The sequence below is a fragment of the Blennius ocellaris genome, assembly GCF_963422515.1.
Source record: "Blennius ocellaris genome assembly, contig: SCAFFOLD_61, whole genome shotgun sequence".
NCBI classification, from domain to species: Eukaryota; Metazoa; Chordata; class Actinopteri; order Blenniiformes; family Blenniidae; genus Blennius; species Blennius ocellaris.
Genome location: NW_027662143.1, coordinates 70,667 through 87,500, shown reverse-complemented (window position 1 = coordinate 87,500; position 16,834 = coordinate 70,667). Strand labels below are relative to the sequence as shown.

Here is a 16,834-nt window from a genome sequence, read left to right as displayed (position 1 = left end):
ATATAAACATCTTGCAGGACATGCAAACTACATGCAGGACATGCAAACTACATGCAAACTACATGCAGGACATGTAAACTACTTGCAGGACATATAAACATCTTGCAGGACATGTAAACTACATGCAGGACATGTAAACATTATGCAGGACATGCAAACTACATGCAGGACATGTAAACATTATGCAGGACATGTAAACTACATGCAGGACATGTAAACATTATGCAGGACATGTAAACATTATGCAGGACATGTAAACATTATGCAGGACATGTAAACTACATGCAGGACATGTAAACATTATGCAGGACATGTAAACTACATGCAGGACATGTAAACATTATGCAGGACATGTAAACATTATGCAGGACATGTAAACATTATGCAGGACATGTAAACATTATGCAGGACATGTAAACTACATGCAGGACATGTAAACATTATGCAGGACATGTAAACTACATGCAGGACATGTAAACATTATGCAGGACATGTAAACATTATGCAGGACATGTAAACATTATGCAGGACATGTAAACTACATGCAGGACATGTAAACATTATGCAGGACATGTAAACTACATGCAGGACATGTAAACATTATGCAGGACATGTAAACATTATGCAGGACATGTAAACATTATGCAGGACATGTAAACTACATGCAGGACATGTAAACATTATGCAGGACATGCAAACTACATGCAGGACATGTAAACTACATGCAGGACATGCAAACATTATGCAGGACATGTAAACTACATGCAGGACATGCAAACTACACGCAGGACATGTAAACTACATGCAGGACATGCAAACTACACGCAGGACATGCAAACTACATGCAGGACATGTAAACTACATGCAGGACATGCAAACTACACGCAGGACATGCAAACTACATGCAGGACATGCAAACTACATGCAGCACATGTAAACTACATGCAGGACATGCAAACTACATGCAGGACATGCAAACTACATGCAGGACATGCAAACTACATGCAGGACATGCAAACTACATACAGGACATATAAACGACTTGCAGGACATGTAAACTACATGCAGGACAGGTAAACGACTTGCAGGACATGCAAACTACATGCAGGACATGTAAACTACATGCAGGACATATAAACTACATGCAGGACATGTAAACTACATGCAGGACATATAAACGACTTGCAGGACAGGTAAACGACTTGCAGGACAGGTAAACTACATGCAGGACATATAAACGACTTGCAGGACATGTAAACGACTTGCAGGACAGGTAAACGACTTGCAGGACATGTAAACGACTTGCAGGACATATAAACTACATGCAGGACATATAAACTACATGCAGGACATGTAAACTACATGCAGGACATATAAACGACTTGCAGGACATATAAACTACATGCAGGACATATAAACTACATGCAGGACATATAAACGACTTGCAGGACATATAAACGACTTGCAGGACATATAAACTACATGCAGGACATATAAACTACATGCAGGACATATAAACTACATGCAGGACATATAAACTACATGCAGGACATGCAAACTACATGCAGGACATGCAAACTACATGCAGGACATGCAAACTACATGCAGGACATGTAAACATCTTGCAGGACAGCCCTAGAAGACGAGACTAAAACGTTGACTGGGTTCCATTGGCGCTCTGAGGAGACGGACTAATCTGGGTCAGTGAGAGACTGAAATACTTTGCAGGCTGAGATCCAATTTTAAATCTTCTTACGTCATGTGAAAACACGGAACCACATTTAGAAATAATTCATGGCTTCAATATCGGAGGTTGACGGTCGACTGCGTTCTGCTTCGCCTCTGCAGCTGAAGCTGCGTCCCGTCAGACACACGACCTGAACGCTTTCCCGTGTCTCCGCTTGCTTCCAGGGCGTGAAGGCCGGCGGCCCCTCCTCCAGCCGGGGGGTGGACCCGGGCGGCCTGCCCGCCCCCCCACAGTCCGGCCTGAGCCGCCGGGGGAAGACGCGCCCCCCCGGCGTCCCCGAGATGAGCCAGGAGGCCGGAGGACTGGAGCTGCTGAGGGAGCGGCCGGAGGAGACGCTGTGTCCCGGTCGGCCCCAGGTCCCCGAGACGCCCGAGTCCCTGAGCGACTCGCTGTACGACAGCCTGTCGTCCTGCGGCAGCCAGGGGTGACGGACAGAAGGCCGAGGACCGGGGACCGAGGGCCGGGGACCGGGGACCGAGGACTGAGGACCGAGGACTGAGGACTGAGGACTGAGGACCGAGGGCCGAGGACTGACGACCGAGGACCGAGGACCGAGGACTGAGGGCTGAGGACTGAGGACTGAGGACGCCTCCTGAGGACGCCTCCTGAGGACGCCTGCAGACAGGACAATAGGACGCCCTGGTGACGCCCCGGCAGATCTGGTCTCCTCAGGTTTTCCAATGAAGCCAAAAGCTGGTCCACTTCTTCTCAATCAGACTCTATTGTGGACAACATGTCTCTCTGACTCGTGTAATAAAAACAAAACAACAAAAAAAACAAAAACCCGCTCACGGTCGTCACTCCTGGTCCGGAGACTCGTCCTCGTTCTCTTCATCCCGGTCCGTGAATGTTTGTCAGGTCACAGCAGGAGTTTTCAAACCTTCAACCACGAAAGTCTTTCCTCCTCCTGCAAAGCTCTGGGGAAGGCGGTCTGTTCCTGCAGGGTCCCTGTTTCAGCAGGTTTGACCCGCTGCTGTACCAGTGACCAGACCAGAGACCGTGGCAGTACGACAAGCGACGGGGCTGGAAGACTGTCCTGGACCACTGGAGCCACGACCGCAACTTCTTCTACTGCTGAAACACCATCTGACGGATCCACCTGCTGGGGTAGGGTAGGGTAGGGTAGGGTAGGGTAGGGTAGGGTAGGGTAGGGTAGGGTAGGGTAGGGTCACAAACCAGCAGCGACAACCAGGCACCAAGGCGGAGTAGCCTGAAGTCCTGCTGGTTGTCGGCGGCGGTTCCAACGTCTGAATTCCACAGGTTGGACTTCCTGTCCCAGCAGGGAACCGGCGCTACGTCGCAATCCAGCGTCTGCGCAGGCGCATGTGACTGACGGAGGTTGAAGGACTGTCGCCGGGAGGAACCACACCTTTCCACAAGCACGAGTTCATTTTTTCCCTCCCCGTTCCTTCGTTTGCTGAAACGTTCCCATGTGTGAGAGTGCGGTTCCACCAACCTGCCAGCAGGGCGGCGACGGCAGCCTTCCACCAACGAGGCGTCGTACTGATCAACGCCTCCATCGTTTTCACCTCCTTTCATCGCATCAAGAATGACAAAAAAAAAAAAAGAGAGAAAATAAAGAAAAAAGTGAATGTTGTCGTCTGTGATCTTCTCGTCGCGTCACGATTCTAAATGTACGAACGATTTTCTATCATCGTGTCGATAATGTTTTGCGGCCGAGGACGGCTGCGTGTTTTCAAACCATGAAACATTTAAAGGTAATATATACCAGCAATAATTACATAGATAAGAGAAATGGCGACACTATTCAATGAATATGTATTTCTATTATTTATTTATTTGAAGCGGACATCGTTCGCCGTCGCGTCTCGGTTGTTTTGTGACGTTTCTGTGAAAACTGCTCATTAGGTTCTGTTCATAACTTGTTCTCTGTTGCTGATTGTTCCTGTACAGCGACGGCCGTTTTACAACTTTCTAATAAAAGGCTTTCATTTAGCGGTGGGGCTTTTTTTTTTTATTATTACAGTTTGATTACTTCTGGATATTAACTTCAACAAACTCTACAAGTCCATTAGTTTTCATTTTGTGTTTCTAGAAATTGTGCTGATTAATGAACTTTACACACACAGAGGATGTTTGAGCAGCTTCACCTGGTTGAAGCCGTTCTTGCTCAAGGACACTTTGGCAGGTGGAGATGGGAATCGAACCTGCAACCTTCTGACTGGCAGGTGGAACTTCTTCAGTCGCAGCTTTGTGGACTCTTCTCGTGTGTTGGAATAAATTTCTGACTTTAAAGAAAATCTAAACATTTCTAATCATTTATCCTCCAGTTCGTTTATTTCTATAAAGTTGATATGAAAGTTTTTACTTTTCCTCGAAAAAAATCATTTGTGACCCATATGTGGTTAACTACCGGGTTATATGTGAACTAACTACCGGGTTATATGTGAACTAACTACCGGGTTATATGTGAACTAACTACCAGGTTATATATGAACTAACTACCGGGTTATATATGAACTAACTACCGGGTTATATGTGAACTAACTACCAGGTTATATATGAACTAACTACAGGGTTATATGTGAACTAACTACCGGGTTATATGTGAACTAACTACCGGGTTATATATGAACTAACTACCGGGTTATATGTGAACTAACTACCGGGTTATATATGAACTAACTACCGGGTTATATGTGAACTAACTACCGGGTTATATATGAACTAACTAGAGGGTTATATATGAACTAACCAGAGGGTTATATATGAACTAACTACCGGGTTATATGTGAACTAACTACCGGGTTATATGTGAACTAACTACCAGGTTATATGTGAACTAACTACCGGGTTATATGTGAACTAACTACCAGGTTATATGTGAACTAACTACCAGGTTATATGTGAACTAACTACCGGGTTATATATGAACTAACTACCGGGTTATATGTGAACTAACTACAGGGTTATATATGAACTAACCAGAGGGTTATATATGAACTAACTACCAGGTTATATGTGAACTAACTACCGGGTTATATATGAACTAACTACAGGGTTATATATGAACTAACTACCGGGTTATATATGAACTAACTACCGGGTTATATATGAACTAACTAGAGGGTTATATATGAACTAACTACCGGGTTATATATGAACTAACTACAGGGTTATATGTGAACTAACTACCGGGTTATATGTGAACTAACTACCGGGTTATATGTGAACTAACTACCGGGTTATATGTGAACTAACTACCAGGTTATATATGAACTAACTACCGGGTTATATATGAACTAACTACCGGGTTATATGTGAACTAACTACCGGGTTATATGTGAACTAACTACCGGGTTATATATGAACTAACTACAGGGTTATATATGAACTAACTACAGGGTTATATGTGAACTAACTACCGGGTTATATGTGAACTAACTACCGGGTTATATGTGAACTAACTACCAGGTTATATATGAACTAACTACCGGGTTATATATGAACTAACTACCGGGTTATATGTGAACTAACTACCGGGTTATATGTGAACTAACTACCAGGTTATATATGAACTAACTACCGGGTTATATATGAACTAACTACCGGGTTATATGTGAACTAACTACCGGGTTATATATGAACTAACTACCGGGTTATATGTGAACTAACTACCGGGTTATATATGAACTAACTAGAGGGTTATATATGAACTAACCAGAGGGTTATATATGAACTAACTACCGGGTTATATGTGAACTAACTACCGGGTTATATGTGAACTAACTACCAGGTTATATGTGAACTAACTACCGGGTTATATGTGAACTAACTACCAGGTTATATGTGAACTAACTACCAGGTTATATGTGAACTAACTACCGGGTTATATATGAACTAACTACCGGGTTATATGTGAACTAACTACAGGGTTATATATGAACTAACCAGAGGGTTATATATGAACTAACTACCGGGTTATATGTGAACTAACTACCGGGTTATATATGAACTAACTACCGGGTTATATGTGAACTAACTACCGGGTTATATATGAACTAACTACCGGGTTATATATGAACTAACTACCAGGTTATATATGAACTAACTACCGGGTTATATGTGAACTAACTACCGGGTTATATGTGAACTAACTACCGGGTTATATATGAACTAACTAGAGGGTTATATATGAACTAACTACCGGGTTATATGTGAACTAACTACCGGGTTATATATGAACTAACTACCGGGTTATATATGAACTAACTACCGGGTTATATGTGAACTAACTACCGGGTTATATATGAACTAACTACCGGGTTATATATGAACTAACTAGAGGGTTATATATGAACTACAGGGTTATATATGAACTAACTACCGGGTTATATATGAACTAACTACCGGGTTATATATGAACTAACTACCGGGTTCTATATGAACTAACTACCGGGTTATATATGAACTAACCAGAGGGTTATATATGAACTAACTACCGGGTTATATATGAACTAACCAGAGGGTTATATATGAACAAACTACCGGGTTATATATGAACTAACTACCGGGTTCTATATGAACTAACTACCGGGTTATATGTGAACTAACTACCGGGTTATATATGAATTAACCAGAGGGTTATATGTGAACTACCGGGTTATATATGAACTAACTACAGGGTTATATGTGAACTAACTACCGGGTTATATGTGAACTAACTACAGGGTTATATATGAACTAACTACCGGGTTATATATGAACTAACTACAGGGTTATATATGAACTAACTACCGGGTTCTATATGAACTAACTACAGGGTTATATATGAACTAACCAGAGGGTTATATGTGAACTACCGGGTTATATATGAACTAACTACAGGGTTATATATGAACTAACTACCGGGTTATATATGAACTAACTACCGGGTTCTATATGAACTAACTACCGGGTTATATATGAACTAACCAGAGGGTTATATATGAACTAACCAGAGGGTTATATATGAACTAACTACCGGGTTATATATGAACTAACCAGAGGGTTATATATGAACTAACTACCGGGTTATATATGAACTAACCAGAGGGTTATATATGAACTAACTACCGGGTTATATATGAACTAACCAGAGGGTTATATATGAACTAAGCAGAGGGTTATATGTGAACGAACTACCGGGTTATATATGAACTAACTACAGGGTTATATGTGAACTACCGGGTTATATATGAACTAACTACCGGGTTATATATGAACTAACTACCGGGTTATATGTGAACTAACTACCGGGTTATATATGAACTAACTACAGGGTTATATATGAACTAACTACAGGGTTATATATGAACTAACTACCGGGTTATATATGAACTAACTACCGGGTTATATATGAACTAACTACCGGGTTATATATGAACTAACTACCGGGTTATATATGAACTAGAGGGAGCAACATATTATCTTATTGTCTTATTCAGGTCTTGATTTGTAAAAACAAACATTCCAAATAAAGACGCCGACCAACAAAACCTTTTCATGTTCAACACATTTAATTGAGCAAATGTATCAAATTTTTAGTTTGAGTCTTACATCAATAAAATAAATTCTTCACAGTTTACACTTTCAAAAAAGAAGAAAAAAACGCCATTCTGTTCCGTACTAGTAGGTTAACATCACGTCATTTGGCAAACTAAAGTTAGAGACAACAGATCTTTCGATGAATTGATCACGGATTAGTAAGGAAGGTGGTGCAGAGATCAAAGCGCTGAGGCTGCAGGGCCGTGGCAGGAACTGTACGGAGGGTATGGGAAGTGGGCAGGTTCCAATCAGCGTCACCACAGTGACACCGACGCCACCGGGATTCAAACCATCGACCGGGGAACCTGACTGAAGATCTGTTGTCAAAATCATTCCTGTGATCATCAGTAAGGGAAACTATAAATATGCAAAGACACAAACTGAAACAACGATCAGTATCAGAGAGGAGCCTATCAGGGTTGGCACTAATTGCTGCCTGGCTCGTGGAAGCCTGGGCAGGCGGCCCAGCGTCTCCCGTCACACCATCAACCTACATTCAAGCCTTGCTGCTGGCGTCAGAACAAACTAAAGGAATCAAGGTTCAAGAGGAAAAGACCACAGAGTTAATTTGACAGATGAAGAGTGAAAAGCACCAGATGCTTCGCAGGTTGAAAATATCCGACTGATTGTTTCTTTTTCCGTTCCTGCAACTCAAAAGCTTCTTTACTTTTACTTCTTCTCCTTCTTCTTGTCCTGAAACAAAAACACATATGAAGACGATTCAATCATTCAAAATATGAACCTGCTTAAACAGTTAAACTCACACAGGACCTCCAACCCTGACCCCTATCCCCAACCCTGAACCCCTATCCCCAACCCTGACCCCTATCCCCAACCCTGAACCCCTATCTCTAACCCTGACCCCTATCCCCAACCCTGAACCCCTATCCCCAACCCTGAACCCCTATCTCTAACCCTGACCCCTATCCCCAACCCTGACCCCTATCCCCAACCCTGACCCCTATCTCTAACCCTGACCCCTATCCCCAACCCTGACCTCTATCCCCAACCCTGACCTCTATCCCCAACCCTGACCCCTATCCCCAACCCTGACCTCTATCCCCAACCCTGACCTCTATCCCCAACCCTGACCCTATCCCCAACCCTGACCTCTATCCCCAACCCTGAACCCCTATCCCCAACCCTGACCTCTATCCCCAACCCTGACCCCTATCCCCAACCCTGACCCCTATCCCCAACCCTGACCTCTATCCCCAACCCTGACCCCTATCCCCAACCCTGAACCCTATCCCCAACCCTGACCCCTATCCCCAACCCTGAACCCCTATCCCCAACCCTGAACCCCTATCCCCAACCCTGACCTCTATCCCCAACCCTGAACCCCTATCCCCAACCCTGAACCCTATCCCCAACCCTGAACCCCTATCCCCAACCCTGACCTCTATCCCCAACCCTGAACCCCTATCCCCAACCCTGACCTCTATCCCCAACCCTGAACCCCTATCCCCAACCCTGACCTCTATCCCCAACCCTGAACCCCTATCCCCAACCCTGACCCTATCCCCAACCCTGACCCTATCCCCAACCCTGACCTCTATCCCCAACCCTGACCCTATCCCCAACCCTGACCCCTATCCCCAACCCTGAACCCTATCCCCAACCCTGACCTCTATCCTCAACCCTGACCCTATCCCCAACCTTGACCCCTATCCCCAACCCTGATCCTATCCCTAACTCCAACCCTGACCTCTATCTCTAACCCTGACCCGATCCCCAGCCCTGACCCCTGAACGCTGCAGGAAAACTAGTTTGAGTGAAGATATCAAACATTCAGATACTTTCTTACAGTACTGAGAAATACTTTTGGACAAACATCTTGCGAAATCTGGTCACATAAATGAGGGGACGAAACTCTTTTAGTCCCATTTGGGTTGAAGCAGTACAAGACCAACAACTCAAAAGTTTCCTTTTCATGACTTCTGGAACTTTAAGTATGTGTTTGTCGTTTCACTGCTGCCGCCACCTGCTGGTCACTTCTGGACTGTCAGTCATGTGAGTCACACTGCCACCCTGTGGACTCAGTCAGAACTGGACTGTTTTCTCAACCTTCTTGTGGAGATTTGCTCCTGACCTCTATTGTACATGATCATCAGTGAGCGTCTGAAAAGATTGTCACTGTGCAGGAATCTACCTTGTCGTTCATGGCGAGGATGACCATCAGTTTCCTGAAGATGGTGATGAAATCCAGGAACAGGTCCACACAGTGCCTATAAACAACAGGAACAGTTTGTTTACTCAAAGAACAACCAACTAAAGTCTTAAAGTTGTGCAAAATAAAGTCTTTGTTCATTTATAAGACGTTTGTTTGAATCCAAGACATTGGAGGAAAGATATCATGTGGTGTTGGAACCTGAGTGTCGACGGCAGCTGACCCGAACCCAAACCCTAACCCTAACCCTAGCCCTAATAAACCCAAACCCTAACCCAAACCCTAGCCCTAATAAACCCAAACCCTAACCCTAGCCCTAATAAACCCAAACCCTAACCCTAGCCCTAATAAACCCAAACCCTAACCCAAACCCTAACCCTAGCCCTAATAAACCCAAACCCTAACCCAAACCCTAACCCTAGCCCTAGCCCTAATAAACCCAAACCCTAACCCAAACCCTAACCCTAGCCCTAATAAACCCAAACCCTAGCCCAAACCCTAGCCCTAATAAACCAAACCCTAGCCCTAGCCCAAACCCTAGCCCTAATAAACCCAAACCCTAACCCTAGCCCAAACCCTAGCCCTAGCCCAAACCCTAGCCTTAATAAACCAAACCCTATCCCTAGCCCAAACCCCAGCCCTAATAAACCCAAACCCTAGCCCTAGCCCAAACCCTAGCCCTAATAAACCCAAACCCTAAACCTCCATCCATCCATCCATTGACTACCGCTTATCCGGGGCCGGGTCGCGGAGCCAGCAGTCTGAGCAGACCCTAACCCTAACCCTAACCCTAACCCTAAACCTAATAAAGCCAAACCCTAACCCTAACCCACGGAGACAGACTTCTGCTGTAGGTTTCAGATCCGTTCAACCAACTATTCTGAGACGAGATGATAGCGCTTCAACTTGAGCTTCTCAACAGCAGCCCAGAAACTGAGGCAGGCTAAAATAAGCTCAAATTCTTCAAACTGAGACAGTTTAAACGGGCAGCAATCGTGGAACCACAGGAACCACAGGAACCAAACTCAAACTAACCCTGGACTCTGCTCCACTCACACTGGGATATTTACATGGACATTTTATTTTAGCAGCTCTCATTTGTCCCTCAGGATTGTTTTGTACAACTCTAGAAAATGCGGAGACATGGTCCTCTGCTGCTGCATCGCATGTCTGTCCTCACCACACGTAGTCCTTGTCGCCGTTCTCCGCTTTCTCGATGATGAGCTGGGTGTCAAACAGGACGAAGCCGCACATGATCAGGAGCCCCAGGTACATGTGTGCCTGCGGGGAAAGAGGCGACAGCACATCCGTGACGACACGGAGGACGTCCAAAGCAGAATCTGACCAAGAGTCTCCAGCTGACGTACCTTAAACAGCATCATGGAGCCAAAGAACATGTTGAGCACCGAGAGGAGGAAGAGGACGGAGAGGCCGGACATCAGCATGCCTGAGGGGAAACGCTCGTTACGAGAACTCGACGTCACACACCGTCGCCCTCATTTACACTCAGACTGTGTGAGGACGGCGGCGCCCGGGACAGGTGGACACGTGGACAGACGGCTCACCTCCCAGGAACAGGTAGCTCCTGCGTTTAGCGTAGAGGGCGCTGAGCGTGAAGCAGATGAAAATCACAGAGGTTCCCATGAAGGCCGTCACAATGATGCTGAGGAGGAAAAGCACGGTGAGCGTCAGGGTTCTCACTGAACGTCTGGCAGGAAACGCCAAAGTCCACGAGACGTCAACGCACCTGGGATTGACGGCGATGACAAAGTCCAGCGTGGGACCGAGGCCGACTCCTGCGGGACAAACAATCCGTGTGAATCCCGGGACGCTCTGCGGCCCCGATCGGGCGCCACACGGGTCTTACCTGTGAGGAAGGCGAAGCCCGCCAGCATCGCCAGCCTCTTCTTCTCCGTCTGCGGGTTGTGAGGCGTCATGGCGAGCCAGAACATCATCCCCAGGGAGCCCAGCACGGACAGCAAGCCCCCCTGAGGGCAAGGACATGGGGTCAGCACGGCGTGCTACACCTGCACTGTGCTACACCTGCACTGTGGTCAACGTGCTACACCTGCACTGTGCTACACCTGCACTGTGGTCAACATGCTACACCTCCACTGTGCTACACCTGCACTGTGGTCAACATGCTACACCTCCACTGTGCTACACCTGCACTGTGGTCAACATGCTACACCTGCACTGTGCTACACCTCCACTGTGGCCAACAAGCTACACCTCCACTGTGCTCCACCTCCACTGTGCTACACCTCCACTGTGGTCAACAAGCTACACCTCCACTGTGCTACACCTCCACTGTGGTCAACAAGCTACACCTCCACTGTGCTACACCTCCACTGTGGTCAACAAGCTACACCTCCACTGTGCTACACCTCCACTGTGGTCAACAAGCTACACCTCCACTGTGCTACACCTGCACTGTGCTACACCTCCACTGTGCTCCACCTCCACTGTGCTACACCTCCACTGTGGTCAACAAGCTACACCTCCACTGTGGTCAACATGCTACACCTCTACTGTGCTACACCTCCACTGTGGTCAACAAGCTACACCTCCACTGTGGTCAACATGCTACACCTCTACTGTGCTACACCTCCACTGTGGTCAACAAGCTACACCTCCACTGTGGTCAACATGCTACACCTCTACTGTGCTACACCTCCACTGTGGTCAACAAGCTACACCTCCACTGTGGTCAACATGCTACACCTCCACTGTGGTCAACAAGCTACACCTCCACTGTGGTCAACAAGCTCCACCTCCACAGTGCTCCACCTCCACAGTGCTCCACCTCCACCATGGTCTGCAGTCAAGATGTCCAGCGTGTCGTCCTCCCTTGAGGCCGGGATCTGAATCCTGCGGAGTTTACCTGAAAGAGGCGCGTGACCACGTGGACGTAGGAGCCGGCGGCGGCCACGAACATGCAGACGGCCAGGCTGGAGTACACATTCTTCAGGTGCACCTGGGTGGAGTGAGATCTGCAGGGACGGGACAGGAGAGGGACAGGAAGTGAAGCGGGACGCCGTCACCACGCCGCCACGCGGAACAGGCTCACGTACATCTGGGAGAACTTCAAGAGGGCGTCGATGTTGATGTTGCGGTCGAACACGTTCATGGTGAATCCGGGAAGTGAAGAGACTTGATCCGTCAAAACCTGTGAAAACAAAGTCAAATGCTCGAACCTCAGCTTGGCCTCATGAACACAAACTAGCGAGTTCCTCCAAGTACACAAACAATACGCACAATACTTTCTGACAGCAAACGCTGGATTCCAGGAAGCAGTTGCACAGAAAATGTTACTTTTCAGTGAAAACGTCCAATAAAGTGGACTTTGTCTTTTAGGGACGGGCCGGTGCTGGGAAAGTTCTCCAGGACTAATAACGTCATTGTGAGGTTTTAAACATAGAACTAGTTTATTAGAGACCATGACGTCACTCAGACCCTCACATTGTCCACATGGTTTATAGAACTAGTTTATTAGAGACCCACGTTGTCCACATGGTTTAAAGAACTAGTTTATTAGAGACCCACATTGTCCACATGGTTTAAAGAACTAGTTTATTAGAGACCCACATTGTCCACATGGTTTATAGAACTAGTTTATTAGAGACCCACATTGTCCACATGGTTTAAAGACAGAACTAGTTTATCAGACACCCACATTGTCCACATGGTTTATAGAACTAGTTTATCAGACACCCACATTGTCCACATGGTTTATAGAACTAGTTTATTAGAGACCCACATTGTCCACATGGTTTATAGAACTAGTTTATTAGAGACCCACATTGTCCACATGGTTTATAGAACTAGTTTATTAGAGACCCACATTGTCCACATGGTTTATAGAACTAGTTTATTAGAGACCCACATTGTCCACATGGTTTATAGAACTAGTTTATCAGACACCCACATTGTCCACATGGTTTATAGAACTAGTTTATCAGACACCCACATTGTCCACATGGTTTATAGAACTAGTTTTTTAGAGACCCACATTGTCCACATGGTTTATAGAACTAGTTTATTAGAGACCCACATTGTCCACATGGTTTATAGAACTAGTTTATTAGACACCCACATTGTCCACATGGTTTATAGAACTAGTTTATCAGACACCCACATTGTCCACATGGTTTATAGAACTAGTTTATTAGACACCCACATTGTCCACATGGTTTAAAGACAGAACTAGTTTATCAGACACCCACATTGTCCACATGGTTTATAGAACTAGTTTATCAGACACCCACACTGTCCACATGGTTTATAGAACTAGTTTATCAGACACCCACATTGTCCACATGGTTTATAGAACTAGTTTTTTAGAGACCCACATTGTCCACATGGTTTATAGAACTAGTTTATCAGACACCCACATTGTCCACATGGTTTATAGAACTAGTTTATCAGACACCCACATTGTCCACATGGTTTATAGAACTAGTTTATTAGAGACCCACATTGTCCACATGGTTTATAGAACTAGTTTATCAGACACCCACATTGTCCACATGGTTTATAGAACTAGTTTATTAGAGACCCACATTGTCCACATGGTTTATAGAACTAGTTTATCAGACACCCACATTGTCCACATGGTTTATAGAACTAGTTTATTAGACACCCACATTGTCCACATGGTTTATAGAACTAGTTTATTAGAGACCCACATTGTCCACATGGTTTATAGAACTAGTTTATTAGACACCCACATTGTCCACATGGTTTATAGAACTAGTTTATCAGACACCCACATTGTCCACATGGTTTATAGAACTAGTTTATCAGACACCCACATTGTCCACATGGTTTATAGAACTAGTTTATTAGAGACCCACATTGTCCACATGGTTTATAGAACTAGTTTATTAGACACCCACATTGTCCACATGGTTTATAGAACTAGTTTATTAGAGACCCACATTGTCCACATGGTTTATAGAACTAGTTTATTAGACACCCACATTGTCCACATGGTTTATAGAACTAGTTTATCAGACACCCACATTGTCCACATGGTTTATAGAACTAGTTTATCAGACACCCACATTGTCCACATGGTTTATAGAACTAGTTTATTAGAGACCCACATTGTCCACATGGTTTATAGAACTAGTTTATTAGAGACCCACATTGTCCACATGGTTTATAGAACTAGTTTATTAGAGACCCACATTGTCCACATGGTTTATAGAACTAGTTTTTTAGAGACCCACATTGTCCACATGGTTTATAGAACTAGTTTATTAGAGACCCACATTGTCCACATGGAATAGTATCGGTATCTGCATTCAGGAATCGGCTCAGAAGTGAAACATGAATCGATTCTTCCCTTCGTCTTTCCTGCTTCATCGCTCAAGTTACTGAGACAAACTGTGAATTCACCAATGTTACACGACTGCTGTGAAAACTGTCCGTTCTAATTACGTCTACAAAGACCTCGGTTAGCAAGTGAGGGAGAAATCCTGACTGAACGACGCCGACATGTCACCGAACAAAAATCATCTGAAAGCTCCGATGACAGCAACTCAGTTTATTGGTTTAAAGTCATTATGTATCGCTGCTCTTCTGGAAACTCTTTAGTCTGCAGCATTTATTCAATACACAATCTGTACTGACTAAATGCTACAAAACCCGATAAGTGCTTCCGTGCACAGTGCGCCGTGTTTCTGCAAATCCAACATGAAGAAGAACCAGAAGCATCATTAATCACGGCTAAACGACAAAAGCGTGATTAATCCACTGTAACACGTTTACTCGTCAGACAATAAGCTGTTTAGCTCAACATCATCTGCTTCAGGACCCGTTCCCACGACAACCAATACGAGTGTATCAGCAGAACTTTCGTCACTTCTGGGGGGGTCCGTTTCCACGGCAACCGTGCGCCGATGCACTGGATCCCTGAAGTTTTTTTTTATCTCGGCTCCCGAAGTGGAAAGATTCCTTCACGGTGGCTTTTCCCTCCTGCAGAGCCTGATGGAGGCAGAGCCTGATGGAGGCGGAGCCTGATGGAGGCGGAGCCTGTGCACCCCCCCCCCCCTTCCTCTTGTAAACAAACATGGCCGACCGCAGTGGTATTAGTCACGGTCCGTATTCTAGTCTTATCGTCCACATCAGTAGTTTATAGTTGAGACTCTCCCCCAATGCGTCATGTTGGGTTCTCTCCATTTTCTTTACGTTTATCGCGTTTTCTTCTCGTCTGTGTGGTTTCATTACAAAATGAAGCAACAGCGCCCTCCCGCGGCCCGGCAGAGGAACTACACCATTGTGTAAATACACCCAGTGTTACTGCAATACTAAACAACATCATGGCTAAAAGCATGTTCACATAACAACTCTGGACACGTCATTGCAGCTTCAGTTTGTCCCATTAGACTTTAAAACGAGGTGAAACGCCTCGTTTCTACTAGAAGTACAATATCTCCAGCTGTATTATAAATCCCAGCTCTGGCACTAACGAGGGAAAAACACCCGATCGCGTTACTTCGCTTCCTCGTTCTTCCGCCAAAGTGAAACAGAAATCCGACGCTTACAAATGGCTTCGACGTGACGAACAGAAAATAATTAAAACGTCTTTACCACCGGATGATAATTATGTTCGGTTACGGAGAAGCTCCAGTTGAGGACATTTCATTGCGGTCACGTACAAAACTTACTGTTACACCGGAATAACCACCGCTTCATAAAACTAAGAGGTCGATAATCCGGACGAAAGTGATATTTGACCGCTTTTGTAGAAACGGGTCAAAATCCGTCGGAGTAGCGCAGCCATGCTAACATGCTAACATGCTAGCAGACGACGCGAAACATTCGTCTTGAGCGAAACTGACGCTTGAAACCACGAAATACGTGAGGAAAAAAAAAAACATCCGCGGATTCGACAGCACGAAGGCCGGCCGGTCTGTACCGCACACGGCGCTCCCATCATGCGCTAACGTCGGTAGCCAGGAGGCGTTTTACATATGGAGCGAAACTCGAGGCCAGCGGGGCACAGCTCGGAGCGCAGCCGGCCCCAGTGACGCTCGCCGCGGGCTGCGGACTAACCTGAGCTCGGTGCTGCTGCGGCCTGCTTCTGCTGCCTTCCTTCTCGTTAGAAACGGTACGTGTCAGTCAGCGCGCGGAACCCTGCTGACGTCACCCCACCGACGTCAACGTGGACACGCCCAGAAGACGTGAAACCTGTAAACAGTCATAGATGTAAAACACCGGATGCTCATTGTGTCAACTGTGACGTGGCGAGAGCGTCGCCATCTTGGATAGGTCTCCCGCTCGCACTGAACGTAAAGAGCCCAGGGCGAGAGAATCTACGAACAAATCGTAGCGCGCGTGCTCGTCCACGTAACAACACAAAT

General features: G+C 45.7%; 2 protein-coding genes across 2 annotated transcripts in view; one reads left to right on the top strand and one right to left on the bottom strand.

Annotated features, from left to right (window-relative positions):
- Positions 1-2,848, top strand: part of nckap5l (NCK-associated protein 5-like) — a 20,986-nt gene extending 18,138 nt beyond the window's left edge. The window contains exon 13 of the mRNA XM_080521660.1: positions 1,912-2,848. Within this exon, the coding sequence (XP_080377786.1) occupies positions 1,912-2,175 (264 nt within the window). The 3' untranslated portion in view covers positions 2,176-2,848. The remainder of the gene's footprint in view (positions 1-1,911) is intronic.
- A 4,396-nt stretch (positions 2,849-7,244) lies between these two features.
- tegt (testis enhanced gene transcript (BAX inhibitor 1)) lies at positions 7,245-16,629 on the bottom strand. The gene is made up of 10 exons (XM_080521654.1): positions 16,527-16,629; positions 12,539-12,633; positions 12,349-12,457; positions 11,332-11,452; positions 11,212-11,260; positions 11,030-11,127; positions 10,832-10,911; positions 10,645-10,745; positions 9,447-9,522; positions 7,245-7,987 (listed from the first exon to the last, which is right to left on the bottom strand). The coding sequence occupies exons 2-10, from the start codon at positions 12,592-12,594 to the stop codon at positions 7,964-7,966; spliced, it is 714 nt and encodes a 237-aa protein (XP_080377780.1). The 5' UTR covers positions 12,595-12,633; positions 16,527-16,629; the 3' UTR covers positions 7,245-7,963.
- Between the last annotated feature and the right edge of the window lie 205 nt (positions 16,630-16,834).

Excerpts from the sequence above, each read along its gene's own strand:
- tegt (XM_080521654.1), bottom strand. The coding sequence starts at position 12,594 with ATGAACGTGTTCGACCGCAACATCAACATCGACGCCCTCTTGAAGTTC. Across the intron at positions 10,912-11,029 it reads GAGCTACCTGTTCCTGGGAG|GCATGCTGATGTCCGGCCTC; the intron begins GTGAGCCGTCTG and ends GTTTCCCCTCAG. Across the intron at positions 7,988-9,446 it reads TCCTCGCCATGAACGACAAG|GACAAGAAGAAGGAGAAGAA; the intron begins GTAGATTCCTGC and ends TTTTTGTTTCAG.